The sequence below is a fragment of the Tetrao urogallus genome (assembly GCF_951394365.1).
Source record: "Tetrao urogallus genome assembly, chromosome: 1".
Lineage (NCBI taxonomy): Eukaryota > Metazoa > Chordata > Aves > Galliformes > Phasianidae > Tetrao > Tetrao urogallus.
This window is the reverse complement of record NC_136813.1, coordinates 156,479,978-156,506,445: the sequence shown is the minus strand read 5'-3', so window position 1 is coordinate 156,506,445 and position 26,468 is coordinate 156,479,978. Positions and strand designations below refer to the sequence as shown.

At 43.1% G+C, this 26,468-nt stretch overlaps 3 protein-coding genes across 3 annotated transcripts in view; 2 read left to right on the top strand and 1 right to left on the bottom strand.

Moving 5' to 3' along the window:
* The window catches only part of CAPS2 (calcyphosine 2), a gene marked incomplete at both ends in the record, with an annotated part of 37,948 nt that extends 37,301 nt beyond the window's left edge, over positions 1-647 (bottom strand). The window contains 1 exon segment of the mRNA XM_079533177.1: positions 464-647. Coding sequence (XP_079389303.1) covers positions 464-647 — 184 coding nt within the window.
* Positions 648-950: 303 nt separating this feature from the next.
* LOC306944591 (GLIPR1-like protein 2) lies at positions 951-9,147 on the top strand (the record flags this gene model as incomplete). Its single annotated transcript, XM_079533164.1, has 6 exons — positions 951-1,118; positions 2,972-3,217; positions 4,525-4,628; positions 7,713-7,798; positions 8,870-8,896; positions 8,993-9,147. The coding sequence occupies 6 exons, from the start codon at positions 951-953 to the stop codon at positions 9,145-9,147; spliced, it is 786 nt and encodes a 261-aa protein (XP_079389290.1).
* Positions 9,148-12,543: 3,396 nt separating this feature from the next.
* On the top strand, positions 12,544-17,924 carry LOC306947447 (glioma pathogenesis-related protein 1-like; the record flags this gene model as incomplete). Its single annotated transcript, XM_079536767.1, has 6 exons — positions 12,544-12,723; positions 14,896-15,141; positions 15,550-15,662; positions 16,618-16,700; positions 17,579-17,605; positions 17,689-17,924. The coding sequence occupies 6 exons, from the start codon at positions 12,544-12,546 to the stop codon at positions 17,922-17,924; spliced, it is 885 nt and encodes a 294-aa protein (XP_079392893.1).
* Between the last annotated feature and the right edge of the window lie 8,544 nt (positions 17,925-26,468).

Sequence of the window (26,468 nt, the reverse complement as noted above, 5' to 3'; positions counted from 1 at the left end):
AGCAAAGGCTGGCCTGGCAGGAGCAGGACACAGAGCAGTGCCCTCCCAGCACAGGCTCAACTCTGCACAACTTGGGCCACGGCAGCATCAGAGGTGCTGCAGATGGCAGCGCGGATATCTGCAAGCTGAACAGGCTGGATGGCAAGGGGAGAAGAGTTTTCATTCCCGCAGCCAATGCAATACACTTACCCGTTCGTTTCGCTGACCGGCATCATACATTTCCAGCAACACGGTTTCACCTATACTCTGTAAATAATTTTCTAAAGACAAACAGACAGCAACCAGCAGGGCCACAAAGGAGCAGGAGGTTTAAAGCTCACACACGCTGCTGGTGGGGCCCCGCTCGCTCACGTGTAGGCATTCCCAACACCTCCCTCACGGCCCCCTCCGCACCACGGGCTCTCATCGGGCCGCCCCGACACACACGGCTCCGAACGGCCCCTCCGGCATCGCGGGCCCGTACCTCTGTGCTGCTGCTGTTGCCACGGCTCGAAATGGCCGGGCCCGGCCCTGCCGCCCCGCGGAGCCCGCCCAGCCCTGCCGCTGCCGCCGCCTCCGCCTCCCCCGAACATCCTGGGCATAACGACGAGCAGGCAGAGCACCAAAACCACCGACACCACCGCCTGCTGCGGCACCGACAGCACCATGGCCGCCGCCGGACCGACGCCCGCCCGGCGGCCGCGCAGCAGCGGCGCGGAGGAGGAGCGGCGGCCGGGCGGGGCGGTCCTTGTGACAGCAGCACGCCGCCCTCTCACGGCTCCCGCGCGGCTCGGAGCTCTAAGCGGCCGAGACCGGGGGAGGAGGAGTGGTACCGCACTCGGGGGGCTGCAGGGGACTGTAGTTAGCTGTTGTTAGCTGTAGTTCGCTGTAGTTCAGCCGGCCCGCCGAACGTTCTGGAAGCGGCACCGCCGCCCGTCGCGTGCCCGAGCGGTTGCGGCAAGTGCGGCGCCATGAGGCTGTTGGTGTTGGCGGTGGTGGCGGCGGCACTGGGCGCGGTGGCCGGGCAGATCCCCGCCTTGCCGCCCATCTCTGATAAGGCTTTCATCGGGGAGTGCGTGCGCACACACAACGCGTACCGCAGGAATGTGGAGCCCACCGCCAGCAACATGCGGTACATGGTAGGCGGCGGCCTGCGGCTGTGTGAGCGGGGTGGCGCAGTGAGATGGCCGGGGTAGAAGCAGTGCCGTGTGTGTTCAGATAACATCACGCTTATTTGATGAGAAGTATCTTAGAAAGTTGGGTAGGTTATAGACAGGTGAGATAGAAACAGCTGTGCGTGCAGCTTGGTGCTACAGGATGGGCAAACAGAAGAGGTTCACGTCAACCCCAAGGAATTTCTGGTTGGAAGAATCACAGAATCAAGAATTAAGGTTGGAAAAGACCTCTGAGATCATCCAGTCCAACCTTCAGCCCAGCACCACTGTGCAGCGGCCCTCAGAGCCACATCTCCACACGTCTCAAGCACCTTCAGGGGGCAGGGGTTGCACCAATTCCCTGTGCCCATGACTCCACTCTTTCTGACAATAGATCCTTCCCAATATCCAACCTGAACCTCCCTGGTGCAACTCCTGGCCCCTATTTCTTACTGTATCATTGCTACTTGGGAGAAGAGGCTGACTGCTACCCTGCTACAACCTTTTCTCAGGGAGTTGTAGAGAGCCAGAGGTCTCCCCTGAGCTCCCTCCGGAAGATAAGCAGTCCAGCACCAGATGGCAGTTCAGTTTTCTGTCAAAAGCAAGAGTATGAACTGGACTGCTGGGGCTGGAGATCTCTGGTATCAAGGAAAAGTCTTTGTATCTGGTACTGACACAAATGGCACTGAAAACTTTGGTGAAAATGGTTAAACAAAACTGAAGAACATGCTGAAAAAAAGAGACCTGATATCTTGGTATTTTGAAGTAGTCTTGAAAATAATCACATGCTCTCATTCTGTGGGAACAGAATGGCTTTGTGTGTATGGGTTAGAATCCAGAATGGTAGATGGAGAGCCATATAACTTTCAGGCTGAAGTACCTTGTTAAAGCGCTGTGCCTGGGTTTAGTGTAGGAAAAGCAGAGAAAAATGATGAAAAAAAGAAATATGAATTTAGACAGATAGCTAGAAAAAAAGCAACAGGCCTTGGTGAGATAACAACATTGGCAGCCATGTAGAGACAAAAAGTAACCAAAATGTCTGCACAATGCTAAGCTTAGGCATTAAAACCTGGGATCTTTTCTGTAAGACATAAAACTAGGTAGTTTTTTTAGAAAAAAGAAAGAAAATAGAAAGAAAAAGAAAGAAAAAAGAAAGAAAATAGAAGAAGCCTGCTGGAAAGCACTCATGACTGAAACACAAATACAAAATACATTTGTTAAATAATCAGAAGTTATGTTACAGTGGTAGACTGCAGAGAAATAATAAATAGCAGAATAAATTATTTGCCAAACAAACGTATTTTATGAAGCTGTGTTGTAAAATGCTCTGGTGTATTTAAAGCATTAGTGCAGGATGTGTTTGTGGAGAATCAAAATGCATAAAATATTTATACATCTTAATCTACAGAAGCTGTGTATTTTTTACTCTGAATTAATGTTTATGTGATGGAAATCCTTAACAATTTGTTCAGTAAGAAAAAATCCCCCAGAAATTTCACACTTAATTAATGACTCATTTATCTGAAGATAAAAGTGCGTTCCAAACATTTTTTTAGTTGCTAGTATGTGCTCTTACAAAGTTAATTTTCAGCAGTGAAAAGGGGAAAATTCTTTCAAGTTTGTCATTCTGTGCTGCCACTGGAAAAGTCAAAATGAAACTCGAGTACTTGCCTTAAATAAGGAAAAGCATTTCTTTATGTAGCTCCAATATATAAAGTCTACCTGTTATTAATATATAATACTCTGTATCTGTCCATTTTATTGCCTGCTTTTATCTGACTGTTGGAGACTCCTGCAACTTGACATTGCACAATTATTTCAACTTTATTGTTTTGCAGACTTGGGATGCAGCTTTGGCAAGGACTGCCAGGGCATGGGCAAATAAATGCATTTTTGATCATAACACATACTTAAACGTGAGATATCATGGCCATCCTCATTTTATGAGTGTTGGAGAGAACATATGGATTGGAAGTCATCAAATATTTCACGTTAAATATGCCATTAAAGCGTGGCATGATGAAGTCAGAAACTACAATTACTCACTGCAGAAATGTAGTAAAGTCTGCAGTCATTACACTCAGGTAAGAATCATCTTCAGTAAAATCTTCTGTGTAGTTAGTAGTATAGTGCCTCACGGACAAATCAGGGTCTGTCACTAATACAGAATTGTGAATGTGGTTTGTAGTGACCATCAGCTTGTTGTCTTTTCAAATCTCAAGCAGTGGCAGCACTGCAAGTTACCTGGTTCACCTTCTTGTTTCATAAAATCACGTGTAATAACAATCCACTATTGCCTACAATGTTAGACTCACTACTCATTTAGTTGTATCAGCACTTTGTGAACTCTGCTTAGTAATCATTCCGAGTTCTCCAGCTGTGTACACACACCATTCTGAATTCTGGAAATGTCGGGTTGGTGTTGGAAGTAATCACAGTAATTGCAAAATATCTGGGGGAACTCCTTATTAGGAAAAAAAAAAACACCAAGAGAAAATGAAAATCCAGCCAAAATCAATTATATCCTATAATATCAATTATATCTAGTAAGAAAAGAGAAAGATAGTCCTTAATCTGGGACTCAGTTAATTAAACTTTTTTTAAATTAAACATTTAAGTCCTTTTCTAAGCAAGGTGATGTCTGCTTAACAGACTGCTTAACCACTTCTTGCAGTTAAAATGGACAGGATGGAACTTTTGGGAAAGTTCAGATGGTTTTGTCAGTCTGAGGCCTGTACTGTTCATGCTGGGGAGATACTGAGAGCAATCTGGTTTGTCTTTGTTTTCCAGAAGTGGGGTATGGGATCATCCAGATATTATAGGTATATAGTTGAAAGTTCTTAACTAAATTCAGGACATATGCAGAGGATATAGAAGGAATCTCCCAAGAAAAAGTAGTGGATACTCAGATTGTAAGCAACAGTAAGCCATCATTGTTCAAGTACGGCACCTAGCAGTGGTCAGTCTGAAATTGTACAGTGCTAAAGCTTTCAGGTTAAGTTTGTTGTAGTTACCAGCCAGGCCATTTTTAGTGCACATAAGAAGCCTTCTGCAGCCCTACTTAAAGAAGCTGTCAGGTAGCTGCCACTGATTTCCCTTCTGTTCCTTGGAACCTGCCCAGCGACCATAAAGCCAGTGATGTTTACTAAAGTTGTCCTGTAGAAGATTCTGGAAACTTGCAGGATAGCTCTCTTACTCCTGAGGTGTATTTGGATGTGCATCTTAGAATGCTTTCTTACCAGCAGTTCTTTTATGAATAAACATTAAGAGTAGATCAGTTACTGCAAAATGGAACTCATATGTAGAGTCTCTTAAAATAGCCTGCTATTTGCTGGATATTAGACTAGGTTACCGTGTGTGTCATTTTAATTTATTTTTGAACATTTTTTAGATCGTTTGGGATGATACATATAAACTAGGCTGTGCTGTTGCTTTCTGTAAAGAAGTTGGAGGAATAAGAAACGCAGCAAATTTTGTTTGCAACTATGCACCACCGTAAGTTGTTCTTCTAACTGTGAAGAAAGAGAAATCAATTGTAATAATAAATTCACTAAAAGTAAACTGAGATCTTCGTTTGTTGGTAGCCTTGCAAATGCTAAACCTAGAGAGAATAATGGTTGTCTAATTCATTTACTAACCATAACCATTACAACATGTACTTTTTTTTTTTTAAATCTACCAACTTTACTGATAAGGTCATTCTGTGGCAATCTTAAGCAAATCCCACTCTGGTTTATGATCCTCTTCATTTCTTTCTTTTTCATATGAGCCAGAACAAATGGGAAACTTGGCAGCTTTTTTTCTTCTAGCAAACTTGGGCCATTGTCACGGAGTTCAGTTAGTTTGAATGAAATATTTCCTTTAAGTTCTGCCTTTATCTCTTCTTTGCTGTACTTCTAATTGCATTATTATTTTGAAACTTACTGGGATATGGAGTTTTGCGGTTGTTTTCTTTTTAAAATCTGATGTAAAAAAATTTCCAATTGCTGATTCAGAATAATGACTAATTGACATCAGCAGTGGTGTGTAAAGATGTATTAATTTGATCTTTTCTAATCTGTAACAATTTATCATGCTGATATCTTATGCCGTCCTACAGATTCTTGACAACTCATAGCTCAGCTGCATAGTGGCCCAGGTTGGAAGGATCTTCCATTTCCAAGCACTGTGCCATGGGCAGGGCTGCCCAGTGCCCCATGCAACCTGGTCTTGAATGCCTCCAGGAATGGGGCATCTACAGCTCTCTGCGTAGTTGTGCCAGCACCTCACCATCCTCTGTGTGAAGAATTTGCCTTTTATCTAATCTAAGCCTGCTTTTTTTTTGAGTTTAAAACTACTACTTCTTGTCCTGTCACTTCAATCCAACAAAGAGATGAGGTCTAACTGTATGATACTAAGAACCCCAATCTCTAATTCACCACAGGAAATAAGTGGAGCTAGAACAGTAAGACCATTTTCTCAGAGCATCCTGAGGACTCAATTTGCCTGACAGATAGCAGTTTCTTCTCAGAATTGAGGATGCACCAATTAAAAGATCACCTTGCTAAAATTACCTTATTCAGCATAGCAGTTGTGCAGTGTAGCCATTTTATAGATGCTTTTCAAAGGAAATGAGACAGCATGCTGTGGTACATCCTTGTCTGAGATTCCCATTACCTCCCATCAGCATTCTCATGCCCAAAGTTGGCTGCCCCATCTTGCTACAAGTGTGAGATGGTTTCACCCCAATGGCCAACTGAACTCTACCATGCTGCTCTTTCACTCCCCCTTGAGAAGGGGACTTTTTTTCCTCTTCAGAAGTTAATCTGTGCCTTTTTTTCCCCATTCATTATTTCTTCTCAATGGGGTACCACTCCACAACTTAGATGTTACTCAATGTTTAGATTTATTTCTTTGTAATGAGAAGGCAAGGCATCTCAGGAAACAGACAGTGCCTTCCATCTCTCTGGATATGTAGCTCAGAGTCTGTTTTCTCAAAGAGGATTTTACAGAGGATTTTAAACTCTGTAGTAACAGTACAATTATTGTTTGCAGTTGAAGCCTTTGATACCAAGAAAGACCTCCTGAACTGCAGCTCAGGCAATCTCTGTGGTTTGTATTGCATTCCTGCAATTGAACCGTGCACAATCACCTGCTGGCCCTCCTTTCACACTGTTATCTGATATTATGCTTTGGCCAGAGCTTCTAGAAGCTTTGCATTGTCCTTCTATCTTTCCATTCTGGAGTCTGAGACCCTTTTCAGGTAAGCCTTGTGTTTGAAATCACTCATGCTGTGAGTGTATATATGGGTGTTAACTTAAAAGTTCTGCCACTTAACCTGCAACTTTTGTATATGTATGTGTTTATTTATACGTACACAGAACTCTCTCCTGCTTTTCTATAGCAGGTCTTTGACTCCTAGTAACAGGAGAGTTACGAGGGTGGGCACTCTGCTTCCATTTTCTTCCTGTCTGAGCTTCAGGGCAGTGCATGTGGTGGAAATGGGCTGCTTTAGCTTCTGGGGTAACAGTCAAGCCAACCAACAGTGTGTGTGGATGTGTAAAGGCATGTCAAAGAACAGTTGCAGTTAAATTGCAGGTAATGTCTTGGAGGGGTTCTCTCTGCACCTTCTTCTGCAATGTTTTACCAGCTCATACATCTTTATGTCTGGTGGATAACTCCTGCTTATAAATACAGATAGTGAAGAGTGTGTGTAGAAACTTGTAATCCTGAAAAAATTATCATAGGTCTTGATGCAAGTGATCTTCTTTGAAGAAAATTATTCAAAGTGTCTGCTATTGAGGTGAAAAGTAGCCCACAGTCCTTGAAGGGAGCTAAATCTGTCTGTTTGTTCCCAGGGTTAGGCTGTGAGCATAGCATTACTGCTTCTTTTTGAGCAGACCATACAGCATAGCCAGGATACTGTGCAGCTGATTACCTGGCAGCCAGAATGATGCTGTCTGTGCTGTCAGATCTACCAGTTACATGTATAAGTGGATTTTAGAAGTCTGCCACTAATGAGTCCTGCAGGCTGACCCTTATACTTAGCAGTCAGACTCCACTTAGATGAGGTACTTAAGCATGTAATAATCCACCTGTATTCATTAAGATTGCATTCTTACTGTTAGACATTTTCAAGTATTTTGCTGAACAAAGGTTGTTTTTCAACAGTGAGTAGCCCACAGAATATCCTGTTACATATGTTGTTTTTATTTTTCTACTAAATGATTTGTTATAAGCTATTCAGGAGTGTGTCAGCTTTAAAATTTTCCACTCTAAAACTCTTCTCAATTTATCTCAGTTAAAACAAAATTCTACCTAGAACATTCTCACTTATCCACCAGTGTAAAATTTGAATAAAAAGCCATAGTACCTTCCTGTAAAAAAAAAAAATAAATAAAAATAAAAAAAGGAATAACTTCTTAGAAGTCTCTTCTTTCTCGTGGAGAGAACAAAGAAAATGAAAAGAGAGATTTCAAAATGACTCCAAGGTTTTTAATAGTGAGCAACTCATTGTATTTCGATGTATTTACTTCAACCAATGACTTCTTTAAAATTATGCATGACCTACCTGTCTCATAGAAACTTCTTCCCTTATAGTGGTAATTTTCGAAGAAGACCATATAGAGAAGGAGCACCATGCAGTGAATGTGCCAGGAGGGACTTCTGTGATAGGAAACTGTGTAGTAAGTGAAAGACAATGTAAAATGTAATACATAAAAGGAAAAAACATGACCAAGTGCTTGATAAAAACTGTGGCAAAATGTGGTTTACTCCTTCTTGATGCTCTCTCAGGTCCAGTTTGCAATTGTATTGTTTAGTATTATGTATTATTGTATTATGCAATTATAAACTATCCATAAGGCTATTTATATTCTGGAAACAAAGGTGTTCATGTTGCTGAATCAGTGTCCTAGGGATACTTATGAAGTCTCAATTTGATTTGCTAATTTGTGATTGCAGTTTTAAATGTATTATGGTTTCTGTTGTACTCTGTAAAGCTTCAGAGTATTTGGTATAACATCATTAGCTAGATAAAGAAATCAGCATTTCTCTGTGTACTTCTAAAGGTTCTTACTTCGATGTCTCTCTTCAGAAGGTCCCAAACATACAGTTTCTACCTACTGGAAAGCCAAAAGCTGGAAGATTCATGTGGCTAAAGTTAGGGCATAAGTTTTTAAGTTTCATTCAATAACTGGAAGTTTCACTCGTGGTTTAACAATTAGTTGTCTTAATATATGTTATATAGCTTTAATGTTATGGGTCATAATTTCTAAGTAGGAGACACCTCTGAAAAACAGATAGGACTACCAGGGTATACTTACCCCAATATTTAGGCCCAATTTAGGAAACAGTCTGTCTCCCATTCTCAGCCGTAAGGCTGTACTTGATAGCATGTACTAACTTCATGTGTATGTTGTGAATATCAAACAGTATTTATTATTTTGAGAAGCACAAAGAAGAGAGGGTTCAATCTGAAAATGGTCATATAAGGCTTCAATTCCTTTTCACGTGGGTCTTTGTTCTCATCAGTGTAACTGTTAGAAGCAAGAATATCTTTATGGAGGCATTATAAAGTATTGCAGTTTAATTTTTACCAAAGCAATTTCATTTTTTTGTAAGGTTTCTCAATTCAAGTTCTCAGATTTGTTAGATTTTCTTGTTTCATTGGTAAGTTTCAGCTTACTAGGAAAGATTTAAAGAAAGAGAAATTCTGGCTGCCTGATAGAACTGTTTCTTTTTTTTCCTTTCTGCAGGAAATGAAGAACGTGATAAAATTGTTTGTAAGTGTTATAATTTTGCACTGTTGTTCATATTTCTTAGTTACTGCAAGTGAAAAAAATGTACACCTAAACTTTTAATGATATGTTTATTTTTAGATTACTCACGATGGCATCCACCTTGGGAGTTCAGAATCATATGTGATGAAGCCTGTATTGCTGTTATAATTTCGAGAACATTGCTGATATTTGTTGGTTTTCTAGCTATTTATTTGTTCAGAAAGCACTTTATAAACATGTTTGTGTTCACATAACTTGATTTGAAATGCATCCAATATTCTGAACATAATCTCTAATGTTTTAAGCAAAAATCTATATTAATATGATTTTAAAGTCAGCTTTCTTTTACTGTAGTTTTGTTACTATTTTATGCTCCTTACAGAAAACTTAACATGCTATAAAAATTAAAAAATTATTTGTAGGTAAGACCCATGTTGAGAAATTAGTAAACTAAGGATGGCATTTGATGTTCAGAAGCATTGTTTTTAATTGCCAAATTTATTGAACTCTGTTTATTTACCAGATTTACACACTGTATTCTTGGAATTCAAGGAGAAAAATGCCTATCAGTTTAAAAATTTGTTACAGTTCATGTAAAATTTGTTAAGCCAATATATGATGTGACAAATGCTTAGTTTTAGTGCCAAGAGGAAGCTAACATCTGATTACATACAAAGTCCTTTTTGCTAGAGCGACAGAATGTTCTGAGTAAAATCTGTGAAGACAATTCTTTAGAAAGGCAGTTCTTCAGAAGTACTGATTCTTCAGAAGTACATGAAGCAGGACAACTTGATATTTATTCAGTTGTGCATTTATTGCTCCTTATTCAAAATAAGATTGTTCAGATTATTACTTTGTTCCTCTAAACCTTGTGTTTCTTGCTGTTCTGTTCTTTACACTGCACTGTTACTGATAGAATATTTACTGACCTGTAAGTGTTCTGTAGTTCTACTAATAAATGTTCTTGTTTTTTAAACCTACTGAAGCCTTTGTATTCAACACTGATTTCACTCTTCTATATCCAACAGATCAAATCTTTAATTATTTCACTTTTTTTAAAAAACAAATGTTATTTATACAATAGTCTGAAGCTTCTTTTGTTCTTTTGTATAATAAAAGTAGATTTTCCTAATTGTGTCACTGTCTTGTCTAGTAAATACTAATATAGCTGCTTTAAAGTTCATTATTATTAGGTAATATTTCACCTTTATTGTAAAACAGACTGAAGAAATCCAGACTGAAAAACTGCTATTTTCTGAACTTAATCTGAGCTTAAGGAAGCTTCCTTGAGTTCATCTTCAGGAAATAATTTGTCTTATTCTTCCTTTTTCTGTGTGTTTGATGCACAATCTGGGTTGGAAACACTGCACATTATTATATAAGTTAGTATTTGTAATTCCACTGATTTTATATATTAAAAGTATTTCTTATAACACAGTCTTGAAGAAAAGAAGCCAGACTTTTCTTGAAAATTAATTTATGATTAGATACAACAGCTATTTCTTCTGTAAGTTTAATATTATAATATTATCTGTTTATAGCCTCATTATTACCCCCCAAATTAACAAATATACCTTTTCTCTTTAATAAATAATTACAAAAAATTTATTACAAAAGAATTCATGTGGAAATCATCCATACCAACATGATCCTTCCAATTAGTCTCTACCCTGAGGTGAAACTGTGTAATACAAGTAGCAGCAGATGTCAGAATGCTTGCTTATTCACCCCCCTGGAAGGGCAGGTGATCTTACATCTGCATATCCTATGGGCAGACCAAGAAAGCCTAGCAAATCCACCCTCTTGTTAAGCTGAATCAAGCAAGTCAAAGACAAGTAGGTCTCTCTGTCCCCAGCACAAGTAACAACACTCACTGGGAAAGCTGGTAACTTGAGGAGAAAGCTAAACGCAATTTTACATCTTGGACTTCTGTTAGTATGTAGTCCACCAGTCCTTATTTATCTAACCATGTGATACATTAGGGGGGAAAAAAAAAAAGAAATGGAAACCTGTTTCCAGCCATTTTAAAATGAAAGCAGGAGGTACAGAGTGAGAAAGAGGAATCTAAGGATGGAATTACGGAATTTTCTTACGAACAATTGGGCTGTACAGTTTCCTGCCCATCCGTTACTCCATGTGCTAAACCTCACTCGAGATTTATGCAAGGACAGGGAACGTTTGCATCATCCAGACAAATACTACATGGATATCCAAATCACAAGGCTTTATTTTCATCTGGTGTATGAAAGAGGACTATTAATGCTGGTGATTAATTGGCTTTCTGTGAAAACATTACGTGTGGACAGACTGCACTTCTGTTTTAAGGATAGACTCACTAGATGGAGCCAGAGTCATCCCTGCAGGAAAGCATCTTAGAACCCTGAATGTGCTGGATAAGCCAAGACTTCCTGCTTTATAAAGCACCCATTTTCAGTCTCCACACACGTTTCAGCTACAAAGATATAAAACTGCTAGATCACTGGATTGCTAAATCCGGTGCAATTGCTAAATCGATGGTGCAATTTTGGTATGCTACTTGTGTTCTATTTTTACAGTTTGTGTGTGTGTAATATAGCCAACAAAGACAACTGTAGGACCTGTTTCTTTCTCTCCCAGAAGATCCAAAGCTCCAGAAGGTGTCCAGCACACCATTGCCTTCTGCAGCAGGCCCTACCTTCATGAAATCAGTCAGCAAATCACGGCTGGGCCAAGACATGGGTGGGGAGAATTAGTAATGCTTGACATCCATACATGTGCACACAGAGAAATAGTTACATGCCTCCTATTAATAGCTTAGATAGATATAAATGTGATGGAGTTGGAGGACCACCGTTTTGAAATAAAAGATTAACCAGCTTGTGGAAGGATTGACGAGACAATGCAAATCCCACCAGCGCACATCCTACTGCCCCAGGAAGGGATCAGGCTTGGAATTTTACACCAGGAGCGCTAATCCCACAGTGTTCTCTTTCCGGGAGCACAGAAGGCTCTTCCAATAATGTCAGCCTATCAGATAAGCACAGGTGGCTACTGACAGAGAATCAACGTGCATTCATGGCTTGGATTTCTAAGGCATGCCTTTGTACACACCAAACCAAAAGGTCAGGAATTCTGTTCCTGCTGCTTAGGAACTTTTTTCCTTCTTGTGAGGTCAAAATTTAATGTACACAGTTTCGCTAATTCTGTTTGTTCTTAGAGTAATTCTGAGAAGGAGGGAACTTCTGCAAAATAATGATGTAAGAAAGTCAGATGAACAGCAGATCTGTGTTTTGTCATAGCTAGAATTTTTATGGTTCACAGGAGTTTTAGCAAACTCATTATGCAGCACCTCTGTGGTTAGCACCAACAGCCACCAAATAGCTTGGCAGTCAACCAGAATGAAACACACTCAAAGAAAAGACAGAGTCATATCTTTAACGTTGCCCCTCAACGATATGTATGGCAGATGCCTGTTTCATGGGCAGCCAGCAGATGTGATGTCAGTTAGATCTTCATCTTAGGAAGCAGTTTCACTTCCTGTTGCTTTGGCAGACACTTTCAAGTATTTCAACACCAAGGACTACAGAGGAAGAACCTAGCAGTACTGACTCCACCTGAGCAATTCTTCTTCTAAAAACCTTAAAAAAAAATACCAAAAGCATTGAAGAATTATGAAAATCACCTTTTTCTTTGCTGTGCTGTTCTTGCTTGATCTCTTTGTTTGCTGTCATACATATGACCAATATCCCTTGCCTGACATAGAAGATGCAAAGTTCATTGAAGACTGTGTGAGAGCTCACAATGACTTCCGATCCAAAGTGAATCCACCAGCCAGCAATATGCTTCGTATGGTAAGGAGACTTCTGTGATCTATTTGAAAATTAAGATGGTGCTGCTGATTTAGACCATCCTCATTTGCATTTCCTCTGTGCTTTTCTTTCCTTTTTTGTCAGTGATTTCTGCACTATGTATGATCATTCTTGGTAGGAAATAGAAAGCAATTCATTTTCGCAGTACTGTTCTATCTTAATAATTGGAAGGGGATTTCTTGTATAGGAACAGATTGTTGCTCTAATTGTCAGCCACAGCTAAGGACTGTATTTAAATAAAATATATATAATGTTCAGTTCTCAGCATTTCATTTACCTTTTTCAGAGAGAGACAGTAATCTTCATTATATTAGCCCAGTTTTCCTACAAGAAATCTGTTTGGTATTAAAAAACTCCTGGAAGGCAACCTGTACCACAGGGTTTATTGGAAATCTAGTCTCTTGCCTTGTTTCCTCCAATCTAGAATATGTACTGAAGAAAGAGATTTGCTTGGACATTCAAATAGATGCCTCATCTTGATTTGCTGCAACAGGGCTTGGAGAGCAGGGGTGCTAGTATCTGGACTAGAAAGCAGATCTCCCCATAAATGTAATGGATGTCAGAACAGGCTGTGTATCAGTCTTAGCTTGCTCAATGGAGTGTGTAAGGAGAAGACAGATAGGTGGGGGAGATAACCCCAGTCAGCTCATGTCATTGCTTTGAGCCTTCAGGCAGTGCTGCTTAGCTGAAAAGGAAGCTAAATGCATAATCATATAAATGCTATGAGTCATTTTATGTAAAGAAGATCACAGCAAAGAAGTAACATTCATACTACTCATGATTTTAATTTCTTGGAACTTTGTTAAATCTATCTATATTTAATTGATAATGGAAAAGCACCAGAGGCAACTTAGCTGCTCGCAGCAAAGATCCAGCAATGCTGGAATAAGAGGACAAATATAAAGAAACCTGTTCCATTGTGTTTGAAAGCTCACAATGGACTTTTCTTGCATTACTTTTTTCAGTCTCTGCAAGTTTTTATCATCCCTAACAACTCACAGCAAAGAGCTGTACAGTCTACCTACAAGCTCCGTGATGATATCTCCCAGCATTTTATTTGCTTTTGATAACTACTAGCTTCCTCTGATAGGCTCTGGTACCTGTATTGGGAAGAGCATGTGATCATTGCTTGTTTACATACTTAACACAAGATAAAAGCTGCTGTATAAGGATGTTGCTTTATGAAAGCCTTCCATTCTTAGGATGATCATGCTCCCCTATGTTCTCTGCATCCCTTCCAGTTCCAATGTCTCCTTCTTAAAGTGAGGTACTGTGCACAGTTTTTAACAGGACTTGTAGTGTACTTTTTTTTTTTTTTTTTCATTCTCCATTCCTTCTCAAGGAATTTCTAAAACTTTGTCATTTATAGTATGTATGGGAACTGCTGAGTCACAGCCTGAACCTCTGATTGACCACCTGAGGCGAGCCATGAGTCAGCCAGAGGAGCACAGCTGAAGGCAATTCACCTGTGCTGCCGCAAGGGGTGGAGCCAGGCTGCACCCCTCCTAGACCTATTGAAGAGCTGGCTACCAGTGGGGAGGGATCTTGTCTGGAGATCCCTCCTTCTGGTGTTTTATGGTGAGCCCAGCATAAGGGTAAGCCTTCCATTTATTCTCTCTTGTTATCATAGTCCACTTCGCTTAATTCTCTTGTTTATATTGTGATTGTAACATCTTGATATCCATTGATTATACAATGGTACTACTCAGCATTGATTTATGCATGGTAATGGTCAGCTCCAAACCTATAATTATGAACACAAAGCTAAAATTCTTTTTTTTCTTTTTTTTCCTCACATCCCTTCACTTACTTATTTTAACTTACTTATTTTTCCATACCTACTTTCACTTGCCATTTTATTGCCTGGTGGCATAAATCTTTCTGCAGTCTCCACACAGACATGGTAGCTTAAATACTGTAGTCCAGCTCTAAGCATTGTAACAAGTCAGATATTACAGAACAGTGAGAGGTGCTACATGTCCACTAATACCTGAGGGAGAAGGAGGAAGAAAATTTCTTGCTTTAAGAATAGAAATGACAAGACAAAGAAGCTGAATACAAGGAAAAAAATAGCAGTTTCCTCTTTTAGAATACCTGAATCCACCTAACTCACTGCAGTTCAGGTTACATTTGTATTTTCCTTCTTTTCTACAGTCCTGGGACCCTGCTTTAGCTAAATCTGCCAAGGCATGGGCAAAGAGGTGCATGTTTGAGCACAATATCTACCTTAAAATACCACAGAAGATGCACCCCACCTTTACATCTATTGGAGAAAACATCTGGACTGGCACCGCCACCATCTTTTCTGTGCACGTAGCTCTGACTGACTGGTTTAATGAAGTCAGCAGCTATGATTTCAACACCCGTCACTGTGCTGATAAGTGTGGTCACTACACCCAGGTGAGTCTTATGTGCCCAGTGATTTATTATGTTATAAAAAAAAAAAAAAATGCAGACATGGACCAGACTGCTTTGGAACACAAGTTATGGCAGGGTTTTTACTCTGTATACTAGTGCTCAATGAGATTGGAAGTAAATTCTGATCTGCAGGGCTGTCTGAGCTCTGTTTCATTAATGGTTGGAAGAGATTATCTCCCTGACTTCTGAGGCTTCTGAGGGAGGCAGGCAATAGGTGCCAGACCACCGATCAGTCATTGGTCCCAGGCACGCTTTGGGTTGTCAGCGTTGCCTGTTTTCAACTTTCACAAGATCCTTCCACTCAGTCACCAATTCCTTCATCAATACTGTGAATTCTGGCTGCTTTTACAGACCTTGATCAGGTGCATCACGTTTCACTTTTCCCTTCAGGTTGTTTGGGCAACGAGTTACAAAGTTGGCTGTGCGGTTCACTTCTGCCATAGAATTCACAATCTTCAAGGATTCGACAATGTGGCACATTTTGTTTGTGACTATGGGCCAGCGTAAGTAAATTATGGCATTTGGGGTTTCATGCTTTTGTTTTTAAATGTGCTTTAACTAACAGCATCAGATTTTACCAATGGCAGGAGCATTATAACAAATTTCAGAAGCTATGTCCACCAATCAGCAGTTCCCCTGACCATCTAAAGCATTAGGTGCTGGGCAGTCTGAGCTGCAGAAAATCACTCTCTATAAAAGCAGACGAGCAGATCCTGGCAGAGGGCACATGCTGTCAGCAAGGGCTGTGGAATAAAATCCATTTTCTGGACAAAATGAGATTGAGAGAAGACCTCATTGTTCTCTACAGCCACCTGAAAGGAGGTTGCAGTGAGTGGGATGTCAGTCTCTTTTCTCAGGCGACAATTGATAGGATGTGAAGAAATAGCTTCAAGTTGTGTCAGGGGAGGTTTAGATTAAATATTAGGAAGAGTTTATTTGTAGAAAGGTGGTCAGGCATTACTGACCAGGGAGGTGGTGGTGTCCTCGTACCTGGAGGTATTTAAGAGATATGTGGACATGGCAATAAAGGGCAAGGGTCAGTGCTGAACCTGGTAGTGTTAGTTGATGATTGAACTTTGTTGTCTTAAGTGCCTTTTCCAACCTAAATTATTCTCTGATTCTAGTATAAAAGGAAGACAGTGCTCAAGTTCATCTCATGCTTTGTGATTTCTAGACATATATTTTATGGATTTTTAAAAAATACAGTGGGTAATGAGGGACTAAAAGCAGATTCCCGTACACTTGGGCTGAATACTACAGCATTGCAGAAGAAACCTCCGCATGTCAGTGAGAGTATGAGTCTCACCTAAGTGGAATTTCAGATAGTGATAATGATCCTTTTTTGGTAAGGGTTGTTTTGCCCAATAATAGCTTCCCAATAAATATTATTCTAGCATGTGTGTTTAAAGTGCTCTTCCAAAGACTGAGCTAACAAAATACTGTTCTTCTCCTTTTCAGGGGGAATTACCCAACAAAACCTTATAAAGCAGGACAACCATGTAGTGGATGCAGTAACGACCAGTGTGTGGGCAATCTCTGTGGTAAGATCAAAGTGATTCACTAAGGAGATTGCATAGAAATAGTGGTCTCGTAAGTATCAGTAAAAATACAGTAGTGGGTCCGTTTGCACTAAGTACATAGTGGGTCTGTAGCCCACCACAGGACTAAAATCAGGTTAGGATAGTGTATGAAGTTATCAATTGGAACATTTTGTAATTTAGGGTTCCTGGAGGTACAAAGTAGAGTTTCCAATCAAAAGATGTATCGATTAGATTACTTTTTACCTTTTATCTGTAGGGAAGTCAAAACTAAAATATACCCAACAAGTATTCCCATCTGACTTTTTTTCCCCAGGATAAATAGTATACTCAATTTTTCCATTCATTTATACATCCTAACACATTTTCCAGAAAACTATACTTCTGAACCAATAATGAGACTATACTGAAAAATACCTTGTTTTAACTGTTAGAATTTTCTGAAATAGAGCAATGAGAGCTTGTTTTTCCACAGCAGTTTGCAGCCGTGGATCTTAATTGTCTCACCCAGTCCCAAATTAGTCAGAAACAGTGTTTTAAATGGTCAGAGAGTAACAGGCATGCCAGAGTGTCTTAAATATTACTCTTGTGCAGCGTTTCACAGGAGATGTTCTCTACTAGCCAGACTCTAGATAGCTTCAGCTGTAAAAATAATTGAGCATTTGCTATTTGTTTTCCTTCTGTGATGTCCTGGCTGACTCATTTTGAAGTCACAGGCTGACAGGCCACAGAAAGGCTATCAGCATCACAAAGACTAGGGGGACGGAGAGGAAAAAGAGAGCTTCTGTTAGTTCAGTGCTAGATCCTACAACCAGTTTTGCTATATTCTCCTACAGGACAAAGGCTGTTGCATTGATGTCTTTTTTCTGATCTCTCCACAGTAAACGCAGAACGTGAGAAACTTATAAGTATGTATTCGATTGCTTTTCACTGTTTTGAGTATGGCTAAGTTGATCAGGCTTTAACAATCATTTCTTTACTCTTTTTTTAGGTTATACCAACTGGTATCCGGACTGGGACACTCTGCCGCAGCCACCGCAGCCCCGTCCCCCCCAGCCTCCAGCCCGTCGGCCTCCGGCCCGCACACCCACAGCTGGGCAGCTGCATTCTTCCTGTGACCACTACTGTGTTAGTGTCTTGATTTTAAGGCCACTATTTTTGGTACTGAGTGCTGTAGGTGTTTGTTTAGCGCAGCGGTGGTTTCCACACATGTTTATATATGTGTAATGATTGTTAAGATGCTGATAGCGATTCTACCATTCCATTAGAGAACTGCATGTTTGATTAAAAAGCAGTCATCTCTGCTATACTTCGTGGTGTTTATCCAATGCAAAATGCTTCTGCATTCAGGACAAGATTTAAATGGCTGTGCATGGAGTTGCTCTAATTTATTAGCGTGGCTTCTACATCTGTAAGAGCCTCTTAACTCAGCTTCAGGGGAAGTTTGCTGGAAGGACCATGTAGGCAGTGTACTGCTGCATATGCTAATAAGCCTTCTGGAAACCTGGAGCATCACAAAGATCTGAATCATAGAATCAAAGAGTATCCCAAGTTGGAAGGGACCTCAATGATTATTGAATCCAACTTCCAGCTCCATGCAGGACTACCAAAAAATCAGGGGACCTGAAGTGAAAAAGGCCAACAAAAAAGCTCTTTTTAAGGCTTTTTTGAAAAGACAGAGACAGCGACCCAGACAGAGGGCCTGCCCAGAAGTGTGGCTGTTAAGGTCTCCAGCTGCAAGGAGTGCCTGAGCCTGCTGCTGCCTGGGGAGGGGTGGCAGGGATTCCACCTGTGCGAGGTGTGAGCAGGTGGATGAGCTGCTCAGCCTGGTGGTGGAGCCCAAAGAGGAGGTGGAGAGACTAAGGACCAGTAGGGAGTGTGAGCGGGAAATTGACTGGTGGAGTGACTTGCTGGCGTGCCAGAGGGAAGGGTGCCAGGGAGATATCCCCAGAAAGGTGTGGACCCCCTGCCCTGTCACAATCAGACAGACCTGACAGATGAGAACGGTTGGAAGAGAGTTTCAACTCAGCATCACTGCCTAGCCTGCTTCCCCAGCTCCTGCTAAGCAACAGGTTTGAGACGCTGGAAATTGAAGGGCCGATGAGTGGTGAGGTGATGGAGGATCTGTCTAGGAGGGAGCCTAAGGTGAGGTGGTCACCCCCACGCCTTTAGACTGCCTCTGTCAGGAAAGAAAGAAAGGTGATCGTAGTGGGTGACTCCCTTCTCAGAGGAAGGCCCAGGTCAGGTGCATAACCAGGAAACTCCCAAAGCTGGTTAGGTCCACTGATTACTTTCCATTACTCATAGTTCAGTGAGCAGTGATGAAATTGCTCAGGGAAACCTGTAAACTATGAAAAGAGATTTCAGAGGTTTAGGGCATTTAGTTCAAGGAAAAGGAGCTCAAGTGATCTTTTGTTCTATACTTTCAGGGGCAGTGAAGGACACAGAGTGGGCTTGGAAAGCCCAAGCAATGAATAATTGGCTCAGAGGCTGGTGTCAAAGCAGAAACTTTGGGTTCTTTGATCATGGCCAATTGTCCGTCCATGGAACCCACCTATCTCAAAGAGGGAAACAATCCTTAATAAAGCTAGCAGGGCTTATCGAAAGAGCTTTAAACTAGCTACAGTGGGGGAAGGAGACACAACAGGGCTCACCAGAGACGAGCCTAAGGGAACAGTGCTGGAACTGGGGGAGAGGCAGATGACTCACACAGCGTGGACAACAAGCAGGAGGAGCTGTAAGTGATTGTGAGGCTAACTATGACCTAGTTGCTATTACCAAAACATGGTGGAACCATTCCCATGACAGGAGTACTGTGATGGATGGCTACAAGCTCTCCAGAAGAGATAGACAAGGAAGGAAGGATGGTGGTGTGGCACTTCATATTAAAGTGTGTTTTGATGTCAAAGAGCTTGGGGTTGTGAATGATAAAGTTGAATGTCTATGGGCAAGGATCAGGGGAAGGCCTGTAGGGGCGACATCTTAGTGGGGGTCTTTTATAGACCACCTAATCAGGATGAAGTGATGGATGAGGCATTCTATGAGCAGGCTGCAGAAGTTGCACAATCGCCAGCACTTGTTCTCATTGAAGACTTCAACTTCCCTGATATATGTTGGAAATACAATACTGCAGAGAAAGCATTCCAAGAGGTTTCCAGAGTGCATGGAAGATAGCTTCTTTACTCAGCTGGTATGAGAGCCTGCCAGGGGTGGTGCCCTGCTTGACCTGCTCTTCACTAACAGAGAAGGACTGGTGGGAGATCTAAAGGCTAGGGACTGTCTTGGGCAGAACAACTACGAAATTGTAGAATTCTCTATTCTAGGAGATGTCATAAGGGTGAGTAGCAAAACTGTTATCTTGAACTTCTAGAGGGCGGACTTTGACCTGTTTAGGATGGTTGTTGCAGATATCCCTTGTGAGTCCCTCTTTAAGGGCAAAAGGGTACAGGAAGCCTGGATGCTCCTCAAGATGGAAGTCTTAAAGGCACAAGAACGGGCTGTTCCTGAATGCTGTAAGGCGAGCCGTAGGGGAAGAAGACTGGTGTGAATGAACCAGGAATTGCTTTTGAGACTCCAGAAGAAAAAGAGATCTATGTCCTTTGGAAGAAGGGACAGGCTACTTGGGGGGATTACAAGGAAGTTGCTAAGGTATGCAGGGTGGAAGGCAAAAGCTCAACTCAAGCTCAGTTTGGCCACTGCAATAAAAGAGAATAAGAGATCCTTTCACAAATATATCAACGGTAAGAAAAGAACCAAGGAGAATTTCCATCCTTTACTTGATGCAGCAGGGAATGTGACCACTGAGGATAAGGAGAAGGCTGAGGTCCTCATTGCTTTCTTTACATCTGCCTTTAATAGGCAGATCAGACATCCTCAGAGCACTTTACATCCTGGTCTGGAAGTCTGGGATGCTATGCAGAATACATCCTGGGTGATTCAGGTGGAGATGGTTAGAGAGCTCCTCCTCCATCTGGACTGTCATAAATCCATGGGACCGGAGAGGTTCCACCCTCAGGTGCTGAGGGAGCTGGCGGGGGTGATTGCCGAGCTGCTCTCCACCATCTACCAGCACTCTTGGTTATCTGGAGAGGTCCCAGAGGACTGGAGGCTTGCTGATGTGACTCCCATCTACAAGAAGGGCCATAAGGAGAATGCAGGGAACTACAGGCCTGTCAGCCTGACATCAGCACCAGCGAAAGTTATGGGGCAAATCATCTTGGACGAGATTGCACAGCATGTGCGTGGCATCCAGGGGATCAGGCCCAGCCAGCACGGGTTCATGAAAAGCAGATTGGGCTTGACCAACCTCATCTTCTACAACTGGGTGACCAGACGAAAAATGGGGGAAAGGCTGTTGATACAGTCAACCTAGACTTCACCAAAGCCTTTGACATGGTCTCTCACAGGCTTCTTCTAGGGAAACTGGCTGCCTGTGGCCTGGACAGGTATACCCTTCTTTGGGTAAGGAACTGGCTAGAGGGCCATGCCCAACAGGTTGTGGTGAATGGAGTTAAGTCCAACTGGCGACCCATTTCAAGTGCTGTCCCCCAGGGGTCGGCGCTGGGGCCCATCTTGTTTAATATCTTTATTAATGACTTAGATGAGGGGATTGTGTGTACCCTCAGTAAGTTTGCAGATGACACCAAGCTGGGAGGTGGTGTTGATTTGCCTGATGGTAGGGAGGCCCTTCAAAGGGATCTGGATAAGCTGGATTGCTGGGCTGAGGTGAATGGGATGAGGTTTAACAAGGCCAAGTGTCGGGTGCTGCACTTTGGGCACGATAGCCCCGTGCAGCGCTACAGGCTTGGGGATGAGTGGTTGGATGACTGTGAAGAAGAAAGGGACCTGGGGGTGTTGGTTGATGCTTGGCTGAACATGAGCCCACAATGTGCCCAGGCGGCCAAGAGGGCCAATGCCATCCTGTTCTGCATTAGAAATAGTGTGGCCAGCAGGAGCAGGGAGGTGATCATCCCCCTGTACTCAGCACTGGTGAGGCCGCACCTCGAGTATTGTGTTCAGTTTTGGGCCCCTCACTACAAGAAAGACGTTGAGGCCCTGGAGAGTGTCCTGAGAAGGGCAACGAAACTGGTGAGGGGTCTGGAGCACAAGTCTTATGAGGAGCTGCTGAGGGAGCTGGGATTGTTCAGTCTGGAGAAGAGGAGGCTCAGGGGAGACCTCATTGCACTCTACAACTTCCTGAAGGGAGGTTGGGGTGAAGAAGGGTTTGGCCTCATTTCCCAGGCAACAAACAGGACCCGAGGAAATGGCTGCAAGTTGTGTCAGGGGAGATTTAGATTAGACATAAGGAAAAACTTTCTCTCAAAGGGTAGTCAGGCACTGGAATGGCTGCCCAGGGAGGTGGTGGAGTCGCCATCCCTGGCAGTGTTCAAGGGACTTCTGGATGAGGAGCTGCGAGATATGGGTTAGCGGCGTGTGGTAGCAATAGGAATGGGAGGATGGTTGGACTAGATGATCTTGCAGGTTCTTTCCAACCTTGTGACTCTATGATTCTATGATCATACTCTGTCTGAGAGCATCGTCTAAGTGCTCCTTCAGCTCTTAAGTTGAACTTAACTCTGGATCCAAAAGAAGCAATAACTCGTTTTCATTAAATTTCAATTATCCCAAACATCATTTTCTCTTAATATTGGAGATTTAACTATGTATTACTTTTAAAGAAGAGAAAGAATAAAGCTTGTCCTTTACTAAGCCTGCATGTGTTAGTCTCCATTTAAGTTATTCTATTGTCAGTGTTACCATTCCATTCTTCTCTCAGAGCTAATCTTTGTTCTCTCTAGCTCAAAAAATACAGGCAAAGATTGATAGAGCGAGGTTTAAAATGGAGTGCCAGTGGAAGAAACCTAACATTAGGATATATGAAGGTGACAAAATGTGACACGCAGAGTAGGTAACATCCACCCTAAGCTGGTAGAGAGAGGAGTAGGGAAGAAAACCAGGTGTGGGAAAAATGAGGCGGGCTCAGAACAGATTCTGGTTCAGAAATGAAGATCTCAGCCTCATTCAAAAAGCTTGAATCACTGGTGGCTTCAATTTGTTTTTAGAGACTTTTGGCTTCAACCATCTATTGCTCCTACGTACTTCTGTTAGCAAAAGAAAACAAACCCTGTCTGAAAGCCATGCTTCAAGTTAAATACTGGCTGAAATTAGCATGCGTAACTGCTATTAATGTTTCCCCTCCTTTATTTTAGACCTACAGTTTGTGAACACAGTATCTCAAATTCTGAGCCATGATGTAGCTCACAAGGAATGTATTGAACTCCACCTGGGGGAGAGCGCTGTGGCAGTGGAAAGCTTGTGGGTGAGAATCAAGGGGCGGGCTGGTATGGCTGACACTGTTGTGGGAGTGTGCTACGGGCCCCCTGATCAGGAGGAGGAGGTTGATGAGGCCTTCCACAAGCAACTGGAAGCAGCGTCACGATCCCAGGTGCTGGTGCTTATGAGGGACTTCAATTATCCAGATATTTGCTGGAAAAGCAATGTGGCCAGGCATGCGCGGTCCAGACGGTTCCTGCAATGTGTTGAAGACAACTTCCTGATGCAGGTGGTTGAGGAATCGATGAGGAGAGGGGTACTGCTGGACCTTATTCTCACTAATAGAGAAGGGCTTGTCAGGGAAGTAAAGGCTGGGGGCAGCTTTGGTCGTAGTGACCACGAGATGGTGGAGTTCAAGATCCTGAGTGGAAGAAGTAAAGCAAAAAGTGGGATTGCTACCCTGGACTTTAGGAGAGCCAACTTCGATCTCTTCCAGGACCTACTTGGAGCTGTCTCATGGGCTAGGGTGTTGGAAGGCAAGGGGGCCTGTGAGAGCTGGTGGGCATTTAAGCAGCTCTTCTTCCAAGCTCAGGATCGGTCCGTCCCTGTGAGGAAGAAATCGGGAAAGGGTGGCAGGAGACCTGTGTGGATGAGCAAGGAGCTCGTGCGCAAACTCAAAGGAAAGAAGAAGGCTCATGAAATGTGGAAAAAGGGTCTGACCACTTGGGAGGAATACAGGAATATTGTCAGGGCCTGCAGGGATGCGATGAGGAAGGCTAAAGCCCGCCTGGAATTCAATCTGGTGAAGGGGATAAAGGATAATAAAAAAGGCTTTTTTAAGTACGTTAACAGTAAAAGGAAGACTGGGGAGAATGTGGCTCCCCTGCTAAGTGACGGGGGTGTTCTGGTAAGGGGGGATGCTGAGAAGGTGGAGATACTGAATGCCTTCTTTGCTTCTGTCTTCAGTGAAAAAGCTCCCCCTCGGGAATCCGAGACCCTGGAGGTGAGTGAGAGGGTCTGGGGAATGGAAGACCTCCCTTCAGTCAGGGAAGAGGTTGTCCGAGATCGCCTAGGCAACACCAATGTTCACAAATCCATGGGACCCGATGGGATGCATTCACGGGAGCTGAGGGAACTGGCAGAGGTGGTTGCTGAACCGCTTTCGGTCATCTTTGACCCGTCCCTGAAGACTGGGTTTTCCCTGAAGGATAGCCAATGTCACTCGGGTTTTCAAAAAGGGCACGAAGGAAGATACAGGCAATTATAGGCCAGTCAGCCTCACCTCTGTCCCTGGAAAAGTGATGGAACAGCTTGTGCTGGATGTCATCCCCAGACAACTGGAAGAAAAGGAGGTTATCAGGAGTAGTCAGCACGGGTTCACCAGGGGGAGGTCATACTTGACCAACCTGGTAGCCTTCTATGATGTTGTCTCTGGCTGGGTGGATGGGGGGAGAGCAGTGGATGTAGTCTGCCTTGATTTCAGCAAGGCATTTGATACTGTCCCCCACAACATCTTTATAACAAAGCTGAGCAAGCGTGGGATAGATGAGTGGACAGTGAGGTGGGTTGAGAACTGGCTGACTGGCAGAGCGCAGAGGGTCGTTGTTGGTGGTGCAGAGTCCGGTTGGAGGCCTGTAACCAGCGGTGTTCCTCAGGGGTCTGTGCTGGGTCCGGTCTTGTTCAACATCTTCATCAATGACCTTGATGAGGGGTTAGTGGCCACCCTCAGCAAGTTTGCTGATGATACGAAGTTGGGAGGATTGGCTGACATGCCTGAAGGCCGTCCTGCCATTCAGTGAGACCTGGACAGGCTGGAGAGCTGGGCAGTAAGAAACCGGATGAGGTTTAACAAAAGCAAGTGTAGAATCTTGCATCTGGGGAGGAATAATTGCATGCACCAGTACAGGCTGGGGGATGAGCTGCTGGAGAGGAGCTTTGCAGAGAGGGACCTGGGTCCCTCCTATGGAGCTGGACGGGGTCACCATGGAGCTGACTGTGGTCCTAATGTTGCTGTTATAGGGGCACTTTGGACCTGCATGGAGTCTCCAAAGAATTATTCTTAGGTGACACAGAAGCTGAGTGGGGTCAGTATGGCACTGTTTTGGGTTCACTGTGCAGCTGTATGGTGTAGCGCTTTGGAGCTCTTCTGTGGTCACTATGGAGCTCTATGGGGTGACTGTGGTGCTCTTATGGTCATAATGTTGTTGTTATGGGGTAAGAATAGAACATTAATGAGGTCACCATGGAGCTCTTAGGGGTCACTATGGAGCTGTGTGAGGTCGCTGCGAAGCTCTGTATGGTCATAAAGAAGCTGTTAAGGGGTGACAATGGAACTTAGATGGGGCCACTGCGGAGCTTTATGGGCTCACTATGGTACTCTGTGGGGTCATAATAGATGTATTATGTGGAACGTACGGAGCTCCATGGGGTCACAAGGGAACTGTGACGGGGTCACTATGGAGCTCTTCTGGCCATAAGGGAACTGTAATGGGGTAACAATGGAACTTTTTTGGGAACGCTATGGAGTTGCATGGGGTCATAACGGAAGTGTTTTGGGGTCCCTTTGGAGCTCTTTGAGGTCGTAATAGATCTGTTATGTGGAACCTACGGAGCTCTGTGGGGACAGAATGAACTTTTACTGGGGTCGCTATGCAGCTCTATGGGGGTACTTTGGAACTCCATGTGCTGTCTATGGAACTGTTCTCAGGTCCCTAAGAAGCTCTATGGGGTCGCAAGAGAACTGTGATGGGGTCAGAATGGAACAGCTCAGGGATTGCTTTGGGGCTCCATGGAGTCATAATGGAACGGTTTTGGGGTTGCCATGGAGCTCTATATGGTCTCTATGGAGCTCTAGGGCAACACTTTGAAGGTCTTATTGTCATAATAGAGCTATTATGGGGTAGGAATGGAACATTAATGGGGTCACCATGGTGCTCTCTGGGGTCACCATGGAGCTCTGTGAGGTCACTACGGAGCTCTATATGGTTATAATGAAGCTGTTAAGGGGTAACAATGGAACTTAGATGGGGCCACTATGGAGCTTTATGGGCTCACTATGGTTCTCAGTGGGGTCATAATAGATGTATTATGTGGAACGTACGGAGCTCCATGGGGTCACTATGGAGCTCTATTGTGTCACTATGGAGCTCTATGGCATCACTATGGAACTCTTCTGGCCATAACGGAACTGTAATGGGGTAACAATGGAACTTTTATGGATCACTGTGGAGTTGCATGGGGTCATAACGGAAGTGTTTTGGGGTCCCTATGGAGCTCTTTGAGGTCGTAATAGATCTGTTATGTGGAACCTATGGAGCTCTATTGGGACAGAATGGAACTTTTCTGGGGTCACTATGCAGCTCTATGGGGTCACTATGGAACTCCATGTGGTGCCTATGGAACTGATCTCAGGTCCCTAAGAAGCTCTATGGGGTCACAATGGAACTCCATGTGGTGCCTATGGAACTGATCTCAGGTCCCTAAGAAGCTCTATGGGGT